The sequence below is a fragment of the Octodon degus genome, unplaced genomic scaffold (genome assembly GCF_000260255.1).
Source record: "Octodon degus isolate 3935 unplaced genomic scaffold, OctDeg1.0 scaffold00005, whole genome shotgun sequence".
Classification (NCBI taxonomy): domain Eukaryota; kingdom Metazoa; phylum Chordata; class Mammalia; order Rodentia; family Octodontidae; genus Octodon; species Octodon degus.
In genome coordinates, this window is record NW_004524581.1 from 24,537,871 (window position 1) to 24,551,335 (window position 13,465).

The 13,465-nt window shown below is 45.8% G+C and overlaps 1 protein-coding gene across 1 annotated transcript in view; it reads right to left on the bottom strand.

Annotated features, from left to right (window-relative positions):
- The window catches only part of Nfya (nuclear transcription factor Y subunit alpha), a 25,976-nt gene that overhangs the window by 12,049 nt on the left and 462 nt on the right, over nucleotides 1-13,465 (bottom strand). The window contains exons 2-4 of the mRNA XM_023720108.1: nucleotides 5,183-5,329; nucleotides 3,263-3,346; nucleotides 1-147 (exon numbers count right to left, since the gene is read on the bottom strand). Coding sequence (XP_023575876.1) covers nucleotides 1-147; nucleotides 3,263-3,346; nucleotides 5,183-5,257 — 306 coding nt within the window. The 5' untranslated portion in view covers nucleotides 5,258-5,329. The remainder of the gene's footprint in view (nucleotides 148-3,262; nucleotides 3,347-5,182; nucleotides 5,330-13,465) is intronic.

Here is a 13,465-nt window from a genome sequence, read left to right on the forward strand (position 1 = left end):
CTGCTGCAGACTCTGTGTCCCGGATACAGGCACCTGCATGATGGTTTGACCCTGTCCTCCGGGGACAGCCTGGACCATGATGGGCTGGCCAGTGGAGGTGATTAACTGGCCTCCACTGACTTGTACCATTAAGGGTTGCCCTTGGACCTAGAATGAGGGAAAATAAAACAATGAAACAACAAAAGACACAATACGGCTTTTACCAAAAGACATGTATCGGAACTATTTTGCTGTCTTGCTGAGGGGTGGCAGGTGGGCAGGAGAAACACTAAGAAAGTGAGGCGCTGGTCCTCAAGTTACTGCCTTCTGTAGCTCTGACACCTCTAAGCATCAGATTGAATACTTAAGGTGAGATGCAGTGGAGCATACGTAGTCCACAGGAAGCATCTAGTCAGATGTGAGGCACTTATCACCAAAGGCCATATCCATGACAGACATTTAATAAATACATCGAAGATACCGGCCAGGTGGAGTAGGCAGCGAAGAGAGATGATGGTGATGGTGGTTAAAGCATTATCACAGATAGCCCGAGGGAAGTAAACCAGAGCACGGAGCTCAACCCGAGGAAGCTGGGCAGCAGGAACACTGCAGGATTAGGAGCCCTTGCTCCCGCAGCCACCAGGTGCTATGCATACCTGTGACGCTCTCGCCTCACTCAGAGGACCTAGGAATGTCTGTCGCTTACGGGCCCAGGGCTAAAACTGGTCTGTGTGCAATCTCTGCTGGGTAGTTCACCCTGGAACTTACAGCATGTGAAATTATTTTAGCTTAAACAGAAGCAGTGACAAATAGTGAAATCAGACAGAGCCGTCTGGCATGGCAACGGCATCCACAACTTTAAGCTCCTGTGAGTACACTGACTACTCCACGAAGTAGCAGTCACTGCTCCATCAAATTTCTTTTTTTTGTGGCCAGCTCAGCCCACCCTGGGGACAGGACTGGTGTGGCATGGGGTGCCAGGGATTGAACTGTGGTCCTTGTGCTTGCCTAAGCAGGCACTTTAGACCACTGGGCCATCTCACCAGCCCTATTTTTTGGTCTTTTTGAGACAGGATTTCATTATGGAGTTCAGACTGGCCTCAAATTCTCTTTGTAGTGCAGGCTGATTTCTAACTTACAGCGATCCTCCTGCTTCAGCCTTCTGAGTGTTGGGATTGCTGGAGTGCACCACATTGCCTGGTGACCAAGCCACTTTATTTTTATTTATTTATTTATTTATTTTATTTATTTATTTATTTTATTTATTTATTTATTTGTGTGTGTGTGTGTGTGTGTGTGTGTGTGGCCAGCTCAGCCCACCAGGGGGCGGGGCTGGCTGGCATGTGGTGCTGGGGGATTGAACCGCGGTCTCTTGCTTTGCTAAGCTTGTTCTAAGTAGGTGCTTTAGACCACTGAGCCATCTCACCAGCCCCAAGCCACTTTAGATGTGAACAACAATGACCAACAACAGAAGAGCTACAAGTTCTAAGCTTTCATTTTCATATTCTACCTTTGAGGAATTATTGTACAGAACACAAACATTCATACCTAAATTATTCACCCTTAATTCCTGTAACAGCATGCTTCAAAAATAATGGATTCAAAGATAAGCCTGTAGTAGATGAATAGTGTATACTGTAAAGGCCACCTATCACCACTCCATCAGAACTGTATGGCTGAAAAGTCCAGGTTTTGTTAAACGGTCCCTTGTGAAACTCCACTTCACTTTTAAGGATGCTGGAGCTTGCTTCTCTCATACTTTCTCATTCCCTCACATTCGAATTCTCCTTGTTACACTGATGCTTACATATGCTGTTTCAGGACAGATTTATGAGCAGGCTTAGCACATGAATAGTGAAAATTCTCCAAAAGCACCAAGATACTCCAGAGAAAGGTTTCCACTCTTTTAAATAGAATCTAAGTAGTTAACAGAAGTTTTGAAACACTCTTAATAGTTTTTTAGCTATCCACCATCTTAACTTCCTCCCCCATAAACATGCTACGCATGCATGTGGTAAATGATTTCAATAGCCCAGTGTTCACAACATACCAGCGTTCACAGAACACATGCACCAGACAAAAGCCATACAGTTAAAAGCATGTTACATTCCTATTCTGAAGTGGTTAATGACAACCCAAGATACTGTTTTATATATTAATAAGATGAAGCAAGCATGAACAACACAGACAAGCTGCTGAACTCTTAGGATTCCTGTACAGATAGGGAGCACCTACAACGCAGCTTCTTCAGCCTGGTGTATGTCAGGAACTGGCTGCAATCATTACCAAGCATTGCTGGCGGTAGGGTTCACAGGGTGAAGCGAACCGATCACAGTAAGGGGTAGTTAACTGCGGGATGCTGCGTAGCACGAACAATAAAGAGAGATGCCAGTTTTACCTTCTCAGTCACGCTCTAAATCACTTTCAGTTGGATGGAGGAAAAAGCTAGAACCTCTGTAACTTGCCAACTTCACAAAAATATGGTCATTTCAGTCAAACTAATCTAGACACAGCAGACTCGTGCGCCTATTATTTTAAAATAGAAACCAGCTACATCATAGCACAACATAAGGTATTTGTTCTGGCCATACCTAGTGTTAACTAACTGCCCTGGGTAAGAGTTCTTTAAAAAGATTTTTTGTTTCTTTTAATAGCTAACACAACCAAGCAAGCCATAAGAATTCTGTCAGTGGCTATAACATCTAAGTGGTGAAAGAAGATTCCACTTCTCCCCAACCAAAGGGTATACAGGACAATCTCTGGACAGCTAATAATAAGACAGGTGACCCGTTCCCCACAGGATAGTAAAAACAAGCTGGGTTAACAGGAGACTGACGAGATTTAGTGCTTAGATAAACCTTGCCAAATGGAATGGCTACTTTGCAAGTCAAGTTGCCCTTTCAATAAAAAAATAAAGGGCAGCCCAGCCTCGTTTGTGTCTTCTCTTCCAACGGAGGACATACAAATTCAGGAAATTTTACTGTGTGATCAGATCACGGAGTCTGAGCACAGAAGAAGTTCCAATGTCACTTGTGAGAATTTCTTCCTAAGACTTTTGTATCTTTTCCAGGACCCCCTCCCCCAACACACTAGCCAATAGTTTTCAGAAAACGTGAACATTAGGAAACTGGCACCTTATGGTAAAAGCCTCAAGGACAAGTTAGCAGCATCAAACACATGCGACTGACTCTGGCACGCCTACTTGAGACCCTCACACAGACAGCACCAGATACAAGGACAGGCCCATGCAGTGCTCACAGAGAATCAGAGAGGGCACCACTACCTGGAGGGTCTGGACTTGCTGGCCTGAGGCGGATGCCACCTGGGCCTCAGTCTGCAACTGGACAGCAGTGACACCACCCTGCTGCTGAGAACAGGAACAGGAAGAGCTTGAAATATGTCAGGAAAAAATGTACAGTCTGAGACATGAGAGCGCCTTACCTCTGGGGGAGGGGCAGGAAGTCTTCCTTCCTAAGCCTCCCCTTACCTGGGATGGCCAAACTGTACAGACTTCCTACACTCTTGTGCAGCAGATGGAAGACATTAGCCCTCTCTCTCCCCTTACAGCTGACCTCAAAACCTACTTCCACAACTCCAACAGGTCAAAATAACATCAACAAAAAATTTATAATGGGGGGGGGGGGTAGGGGGGGTGGAGCCTGCCCTTTAGCTTAGCTGTTTAAGCGCCTGCTCATGCAAATACAGTCAGGTGTAGGAAACTGTGGTTTGATCCCCACCTCCACCTGCATTACCAGACCTGCCCTTAAGGCAGCCTGAGCCAGCCTCCCCCCCCCAAAAGTAGTAATGTAGTCCTTCTCACCAGAAATAGGACTTTTTACTCTTCTGCTTATCAATTAGTTTAATGCTCTTTTTATTTTCTCAAATAAGTTCATAAGAAGTTACCAAGTTCTAACCTCCTTGACACTATGATGAAGAATTTCTGGGGTACAAATGCAACTTCCAAGAAATGAAGAGTTACTCAATCACTGTGAACCAAAGTCCGCTTCATGAGACCACTACTTCTATGTCCCCAAACTAAGTTTTATTTCTACCCAACTGGACTGCCTTAGAAGCAAGGTCTCGGGTGACTAAACTTCACCTGCATATCGTAAGGGAAGTAGGACAGAGGAGGCTCTGCCCACCAGGGCACTGGCCTGAATGAAGGACCCTGTATGGAGTCGCCCCACCCCAGCAGCTGAAGGGAAGGTAAATAATTCATCCCCTTTAATCAAGTCTCTCCTTCCTCTGATCAAAACAGCACACTACCAATACTTCCTTTGCCTTCCTCCTTCCCACCTAACAGTTCAGTTATATTTTGTTTGTTTCTTTCTGTTTTGCTTTTTTGAGGCAGGGTCTCACTATGCAATTCAGACTGAACTTGAACTCACTGGGTAACCCAGACTGCCCTTAAATTCAAACAATCCTCCTGCCTTAGCCTCTTGAATGCTGGGATTACAGGCACATGCCACCATGACTGGCTTTAAGCTTCATTGTGAAGACAAAATACTCCCAAGTTACCACTCTTGGCCTACAGTAAAATGGAAGTATAATGTACTTCTTTTTCACTTCAAGGGGTGGGACAGAAAGTGAGATTTTACTCAAATAAATCTAGGTAAAAAGCACTAGAAAAACTGTGCATAAATACAAGGAGACATACTATATAGTCTTAAAGAACATACAGCCCAGATGTGATAGCGTGTACCTATAATCCCAGCACTTGGGAGGCTGAGGCAGATCATTATGAGTTCAAGACCAGCCTGAACTGCATAGCAAAACCCTATCTCAAAAAGATAAAAACCCCAAAAATTGCATCTTGATTTGTGCTTACCCACTAATAGTGGCTATCTACATATTATCCTAGCGTCGAGCTCAAGCTGTTCTAGAGAATGGAGACTACTGTTGTCTCCTGTGGACACTTACTAAATCACCACTTAGCTTTAACAAGTACAGAACCTATCATATTGAACCTGGGGGGAAAAATTACAATCTCCACATGAAAAACAGAAGAAGCAATTCACTATTAAACCAGGCCCCCGCAAAGGGCAGACTGGAAGTGGTCATGGGCTGAATACAGCACTTTGGCACAAGGGATGAGATCCTGTCTCAGGGTTTACACGCAGAGACCTCTCGGGTGACTCCCCAGAGAAGCACACCCACCAACGCTTGTGCCTCGCTGGGCTCCACAGCCGCTGTGCCTCTGTACCTGCTGCTGGATCTGTCCGGCCTGCACGACAATCTGCTCCGTGGAGCTATTGCTACTGGCTGTGTACTGCTCCATTGTACTTCCACGTCAGTCCTGCACGCAGCAAGCTTCCCGCTGAGACCCTCGAAGGTGGGAGGTGGTGTGTGCCTATCAGTGAGTTTGGGAAAGAAATGAAAATGACATGTCATAAAGGCCTTGCAAGACAAGTCAGCTTGACAATTATCACTGTACTTACCACTTGCAAGAACACTCGGTAAGAGAATAGAAAATGTTTACATTAACTACAGTAGGACTTCATGGTGTAGCAATGTAATATGTTCACATGTTTTAAAGTCGTCAGTGTTTTTTTGAAACAGTCTCCCTATAGACTCCAGACTGGCCTCCAACTCACTGTGATCTTTGGGCCTCAGCTGCCCGAGTGCAGGAATTACCTCACCTGGTATTTCTGTCACTTCTTATTGGTAACCCTGAATTTCAATATTATCACTGCAACATTCACCCCTTAGAAATACTCATAAAAGCTCTGTGTTACAAGACCATGTTTTCAAACAAAAAAAATTTGTTTTTGTATTTAGGACAGCGTCTATAAGGTCTACAGGGTCTCACTACATAGATCAGACTCACAGTGATCCTCCTGTTTACAGCCTCCCAAGTGCCGGCATTACAGGTGCGTGCCACGACGCCCAATCTCAATCGCTGTCTCAGCGTGCCCCAGGGGCGAGGCTGGCATGGCAGGCTTGGGGATCAAACTTCCAGCCCCTGCGTCTGCCTAAGCAGGCACTTTAATACGCTGAGCTATTTGGCTGGCCCAATTCTTTTTAAAAACAATAAAGTATAAACCCAGTAATGTTCTAGTTTACTTTTTGAGCAATTACTGGTTTTCAGGTCTGCACACGTACTTTACAGAATAAAAGTTCCTTGGTTTTTTAAACCTTGTAACCCACATTTGCTGCTCACCTTTTGGGTAGAGACACGTACAAATAGCGCTGTGCTATACCAATAGTGGGCTCACTTAGTAATCACACGCCCTAGATCCAGGCACCTGTGCAAAGGCCCACCTATGGGTACATGAGGTTTTGGGGGCACATCTAGACCAAGCCGTAACCTTGGGTAGTGTTGAGCCCCGCACAGCCTGCTCCCCCTAGATTCTGCTGCAGAGTATCTCCACAGTACCACAGTCCGAACATCCTTCTATGTTCCCTGTATTGATATCTCTTGAACATAATGACTCTGTTGCTTTGGGGGCATTATTAGGTGAACTGAGGAGTCCGTGAACACAAGCAGTGCAGTGCTGCAGTAGCTAATGTGGTAACTCAGGCAGCTGATGAGAGTAATAGGTGGGTGGGTAGTTCACAGCGCTTGGATTCCCTACCCTGCTCTGGACTAGAGTAAGTGAGAGTTGACCACACTCCTGGGATGGCACACACTTGAAAACTCCTCAATCAGTCCTACAATTTTCCAGTTAGTATCTCGGGACCATGGGCAAGTGAAACTGGAAACCTTTGCCTTCCTAAGGTTATATTTTTCTTCAAAAAAGATTTAAGCCACACCAGTCTTGAGGTTAAGTATCTACTAACACTTCACTGTCATCTAATTGCAACTTTTTATTTTGGTAGTCTGCTACTGTGTTCATAAGTAGAAAGGCACTGTACTGAGCCCCAAGACCTAACATCAGCAATATGGCCAGTGTCTCACATACCTTGTCTCTTTTCCATCCAATCCCCAGTGAAGCAAATCCCAAATACTACTGTTACCTCAAAAATTCTGTAAACACTTTAGCATCTATGAACACTCATCTGTCTTTAGATCATTTTACCTGATATCTATCTCAGTATCATTTTCAAACATTAAATCATTACTAATTCCTTAAAAATCACCAAACATCCAGTCACTGTTCAAATTTATTCTTCTTATACACCATAAGATGTGAAAGGCCCCTTTGAAGACAAGCATACAATCAGATAAACTGAAGTGGTAATGGCAACTGCATGCTCTGAATAAAGGCTTCACTCAAAAGCTAAGACTGCATCAATTACCAAAGGCAATTCATCCTGCAGATCTGGGCCAGGAGGGTATATAAAAATGTACATACATTTCCCTTACTTTGTTCTCTAGACTTTCACGCATTACAGAATTCAAATGGTAAGAGGACAGAAGCTAACTAAGCCCCACACGGGCACTTGTATGGCATCTCAGTGAGTGTTGTAAAGGAAGGATCACACAGTGAGGATCTGCAAAGTCCCCGGAGGGCCCAGCCTGGCACTACTGGGAAGTGGCAGGGACTCTGAGAGGTGGACACCATGCATAGTCTTTGGAAGTCTTTGGTTACCACATGGCGCCCTCACAAGGGAGTGGGATCTGGGACCCCATCATGGCCTGCGCTCTCTAGAGCTGTGAGCCGAAGGAAGTGCACTCTCTTTATAAACTGATCATTTCCAGGATTCCCAAGTGCAACAGAAAGAGAGCAAAATATCATGGTTTGTGTCCAAGCATTTAGTCAGAAGTGTAAATGAAATGTAACATTTACTAACAAGCATCAAAAATGACATCAAATACAAGGTGGAGATATAGGTAGGTACCTGACAAGGCAAGCACTGGAAGACGGAAATGGCAGACTTACATGGGGGCAGGCAGTGGTTACTGTGAAATTCTTTCAACCTCACTGCACTAAGTGTCGTCAAGAGTGCTGCTGGCATGCCATGAATCGATTCAAAACATTTACCTTTCACGGTCATTTTGACTATGAGGCCCAGTTGGAAGCTGCATGGGCTCAGACCTGGTAGATAAGGTGGGTGACAATACACTAATGTTTCCAGGACTTCCTTGTATTCCCTTCCTGTGTGGTATCTTTCCTTATTTTCAGAAATTTACATCAGAATCAATTACAAAATATAAGTCAAAGAACACATAGGAATGTTCATAATAAACATAACTTCATGCAGTTTTTAACTAGTTTATTCTGTTCCAATTTAAGAACAAATTCACTATGCTTTGAAGGGTAAAAATAGCAGCAACGCTGTCATATTTAAAAGGCAGTGATTCAGCGTGGACCACGGCGGGAGGCTGCTCACAGGGAAGGCTGAGCCACTACCTTTGGTGAGGCTGTGTGTTCCTATAAGGTGAACTTCAGCAAGCAGAACAGACAGTCTTTCCTGGAGGGCCTCTGCCCAGGAGTATGACAAAACCAAGTCAGCCGGATTTACTGTCTAGCCCTTGCTCCTGACACTGAGTTCCTAATGTTTTCTTTCTCAGAGCGAAAAGTTTATTCTGGCTCATGTGAAAACCTTCCCATAGCGTCTCTGCCCTGTGATTTCAAAGTGCAGAAGTGGAAATTTAGCCAAGCCCTGGGAGCTCACCGGACGTGGATACACACACAGTCTAAAGTTAGAGCTTCCTGTCTTGGTTACTTTTCTCTCACTGCTGGGACAAGATACCCAACACCCAAAACAAAGGAAAAAATATTTACTTAGCTTACAGTTTGTGGAGGTCCATACTCAGCTGGCTTCCAAGGTACAGTGGCGCACGGCAGAGGGTAGCAGTTCATGGTGGCGGGCAAGAGCAAAAAGGCAGGAGCAGTGGCAGCAGAGACCACGTCCCTCTCCCTTCCTTACAGGCACCCAGGCTATCCGCCCCAGGGCGGGTGTAGCACTCACACCCATAATCCCAGTAGTACACCCATAATCCCAGCTCTGGATCATGAATTAATCCCAACCTCTAGAAGTTGACCCCATGACTGCATGAGGTTTTGGTGGGATAACCAGACACAAACCATAGGCACTTTCTGACACTCAACCATAGGCATAGGAGAAGCCCTCAGATCACATCTGACAACCACTACCAAACAACCCCTACACTAGAAACATCCTTTAAGCTTAATTTGCTTCTTCTCTCAACTACAATACACCATGTATGTTGTAGAAATAATGGCCAGGTGTGGTGGTACACACCTGTAATTCCAGCACTTGGAAGGCTGAGGCAGGAGGATAACTATGAGGTTTCTACCAGCCTGGGCTACACAGTGAGTTCAAGATAGCCTGAACTATTTACTGAGATTTTTGTTCCAAAAGCCAAACCAAACCAAAAAACCAAAAGGAAACTGGTGAAGATTCTGACTTCAAAGAGTCTAATTTTTTTTTTTTTGCAGAACCAGGGATTGAACTCAGGCCCCTGCGCTTGGCAGGGAAGCTCTTATTCCACTGAGCCATCTCCCCAGCCCCCAAAGAGTCTAAGTTTTGTAACGTAATAAAAGCCTGCACTAGGGTCCTAAGAGAGAGTTCGTGGGAATTTGGAGGACAAACTTACTACACCTGCAGATAAACAAAGCCAGCACTAGGCAATGGTGCCTCATAAACTGGTGCAATGTGGGTGACGAGAACCAACAGTAATGATGGAGGAAGAAGTGAAGAAGCACTCCAGAAGGAGAGCATAAAGACCATGACAGAGAGCTGGGGAGAGGCTCAGCGGTCTAAGTGCCTGCCTGGCAAGCACATGGACCTGGGTTTGATCCCATTACTACATGGTGTGCTGGCCCAGAAACTGGGAGTGGTACCGCACACCTGTAATCCCAGTACTGGGGAAGCTGAGACAGGAGGATCATTATGAGTCTGAGCTGCATAGTGAGACCATGTACCTAAAACAAACAAACAAACAAACAAACAAACAAAACACAGGAAAACTTCAGCATATGAGTATCATTGTAAAAGGCCTCATTGTCAGACAAAGTAACAGACAATGCTAGTTAGCATCCCTTCAAATGGCAAGCAACAAAATTCTTATGCAGAATAGTGCAGGCTGTAGAGATATACAGGACTGCCTTTTGCAAAGAAATTTAACAAGTTATTTGGTAGTTCTCAAGGGACCACATATGACTACTTAAATATACTACAATGAGTCGGGAGTGGTGGCACAGGCCTGTAATTCCAACACTCAGGAGGTTGAGGCAGGATGACCATTGCAAGCTCCAGGCCAACCTGGGGTACACAAGTGAGTTCAAGGTCAGTCTAAACTGGATAGAGATCCTCCTTAGAAAAGAACACTCAGCCACACTATCTCAATTACTACAATGAATGTGAGGATTAAGTGGATTTTGAAAACAATTCAAAGAGAAAGCCTTCCGAAAATGCAAAGCACTTCAGTAGTGGCAAGAACAGACATTTTCTCAAACACACTGTTCACATGACTTCAGCAAACAAGACCTTTACTATTTGTAGTTCGTCTTTCTCTGTTTTACAGGTTTTCAAAAAATATTCACCTAGGGCTGGCGAGACAGCTCAGCGGACAAAGTGTCTGTTTAGACGAGCATAGGAACCAGGGTTTAATCCCTGGCACAACATGCCCCACTGGTCCTGCCCTGGGGAGCACTGAGCAATCACCAAGACCAGGTGTGGTGGAACACACCCGTAATCCCAGCGCTGGAGAGGCTGAGCAGGAGGATCAGTAGAATCCGAGCTGTGTAGTGAGACCCTGTACCAAATACATTATTAAAAAAAAAAAAAAGATAAAAGAAAATTAATCTATTCCCCCCCCCACCAGAGATTGAACTCAGGACCCTGTGCTTGCCAGGCAAGCACTTATTATCTAAATTATTTATTGCAGATTATTTTCTGTATTGCAGGATTTTGCAGTACTACTCAGTATACATAAAAATTACATAGATTTATGAGTTTAGAAAATGGCTAAGAACATTTAAAGTATGGGAAAAGTTTGTAAGAGTGTGGGAAGGGTTTATAAAACCTTAAAGTACACATAAATACTAAAATAAATATAATGATACTATTTTGCTGATTTTCACTTATGGTGGAGGTGTCTGGAACCTCCAGGATAAGGGAAGAACCACTGTATTTCCTCTCAAAGAAGTCAACTGCTATTAGTGGAACTAATCCTACAAGTTAGGAGTCAGTTTTTTTCAATCTTGGGGAAAATATCTCTTAAAAAAAAAAGTTTTTATTTTTAATATATCTATGTATCTTAATCTGCATGTCTGTTAGCAATTTTAGATCTACTGGTGGAGTGGGAAATGCAGGGGGCACCCCCAAACTGGAGAACCACATCTATTAAGTTGGCTGACCCAGAGGAGATAAGCACTGTAAATTCTGAGCCCTGAACTTTGGGGAAGTGGGGGCTTTATAACTGTTTTAGTTAGGCTGGGCCAGGAGCAAGCTGGATGAAATTTTACAAAAGCACAAGTTATCTTGGGTTGGGCATGGTAGGCTCAGAAGTTGTAAAATCTCATGGTTGTAAGGTAGAACAAGGACAAGGAGACCACAATGTAATATATGGGGTCTGGTGGCCACTGCCAAAGTGTTGCTAAGAAGTTGGGAAGTGTCCTGGCAGATGGGTGTCCTGGCAGATGATAAGGAGTTGGGGGAGGGTGGCATACAGGAGCAATGCTGTAGCTCATGTGACCTGAGGCATGTCATGCCATATTGTCCATGAAACCTGTTCTTAAAAACAAGCGCCTGCCTGGCTGTGATCCTTGCAGAAATTTAGGCGCACTGTGGTTAAGATGCTCCAGTGTTCCTTAACAAAGCCTGGCCTGATCATCCTATCTCAAGGGGTGAGTCACCCTTGAGCTTAATGTCACCATGGAAACACGGTTTGGGGTCCAGTCAGGATCCAAACACATGAAGTAGTCCTGACAAGCCAGGAACTAGTTCACGGTCATTCACACATTCATTCAGTTTAAGCATTCCCTCCACTCAAAATCCCTGAAGTCTATGGCCTGAGACTGTGGGAGGTGAACAAACTCCCTTTCTGTCTGATGCTGGCACAGGCCCAAGTGGGACTGGGCCCTGGGGCCTTACCTCACTCTGGAGTCCTGTCAGAAGGCTGGTCCACTTCCCCAAGTCCAGTGTGGTAAGGGGAGTACAGTGCTCAGGGGTCCCTCTGATGGAGGTCTTGCTGAATCAGGGAAGGAGCACGTCGTTCCCGGAGATGGCTCCAGGTGGCTGCTTAACAACTCTGGGCCCATGGCTCACGGGGCCAGTGCACTGGTTTCCCAGTCAGGGAGCCAAATGCGCAGGAAATGTGAGTGGCACTCCAGTGAGACACAGGGAACCATGCTTGATTAAGCTGGGTGACCCAGAAGAGTTAAGTGCTCCATATTCTGAGTTCTGAACTTTCAGAAGTAGGAGCTTTATACCTTTGTCTTAGTTGAGCTGGCCCAGGAGCAAGCTGGACAAAATTTTACATAAGCAGAAATTCTGCAAGTATTGTTATCTTGGTTGGGCACAGTGGATTGAGAAGTTGTAAAATCCTGTGGTTATAAAGCAGACCTGAATAAGAACAAAACATTGCCTATGGGGAGGGGCTTGGTGTGAGACACCTGGCTGATTACAAAAAACTAGGTGGGGCGAGATCAGGGTGGAGAGGAGTGGAGTCCCAAGGTGGTCTTTCTTCTGCATTATTTATTTCTAGATCTCTATCTGCAGCTCCAGGTAAAAATAACTGCTAAAAGAAAACAACAACAAGACCCTTGCAAGACTTACATTTACTAACTAGACTTTCCCGCCTAAACTCAAACCTCCGCCCACTTTCCTACCTACTGAGCCTGTCTCAAACACACACTGGGGCTCTTAAGCAGGCTTTCCTCTCTTGAAACCTCCCTCTTCTAGCTGAAGGAATTTCACGGTTCAGGGCCTCCACAAGTGCGGCAGAGGAAATAACCCCGACGGCCTCCGAATTCACAGGGGCGTACTGGACCCTCACTCAGCACCAACAATGGGTACGGCTGGCTTTGATCTGTCCATCTCCACGTGCAGGGGCGGCTCTCAGCCCACTCCCTCCTCCGCACAAAGAGGCTGCCAAGTACAACAAATTGTTCCGCAACGACAAGGGCGGTTTCCCTCCACCGTAACAAAAACCAAGGAATACTCCAGTTTCTACATAGGCTTAAAACCAAGGGTAACAGAAGATCAGCACGGGGGGGGGGAGGCGGCGGGAGGGGGACCCTAAGATGTGTGTGCTGAGCTAACGGATCCGGCGTGACACTTTGAAAAGGGACAAGAGTGAAAGGGAAAAGAATCGGCACGTTCCCGGGAAGACGCACGGGTTATGCAAGGCGGGCGAGACGCAGCCGAACAGCAGGCCGGGCAGGAAGAGAGCTCGGCGGGCTCGCGTGCGGGAGGAGGAAATGACGGCTGGGGTCACCGGCCAGGCGGGGCGGTCCCGACCGGGGCGGGTGGGGGAGCCCGAGCCCCGTCGCGCAGGCCGGGTACGGCCCCCCTTCCCAGCCCGAGGGCGAGGCCGCGGCGTTCGCGCGCGCGCGTTGGAGGAGGTGACTTG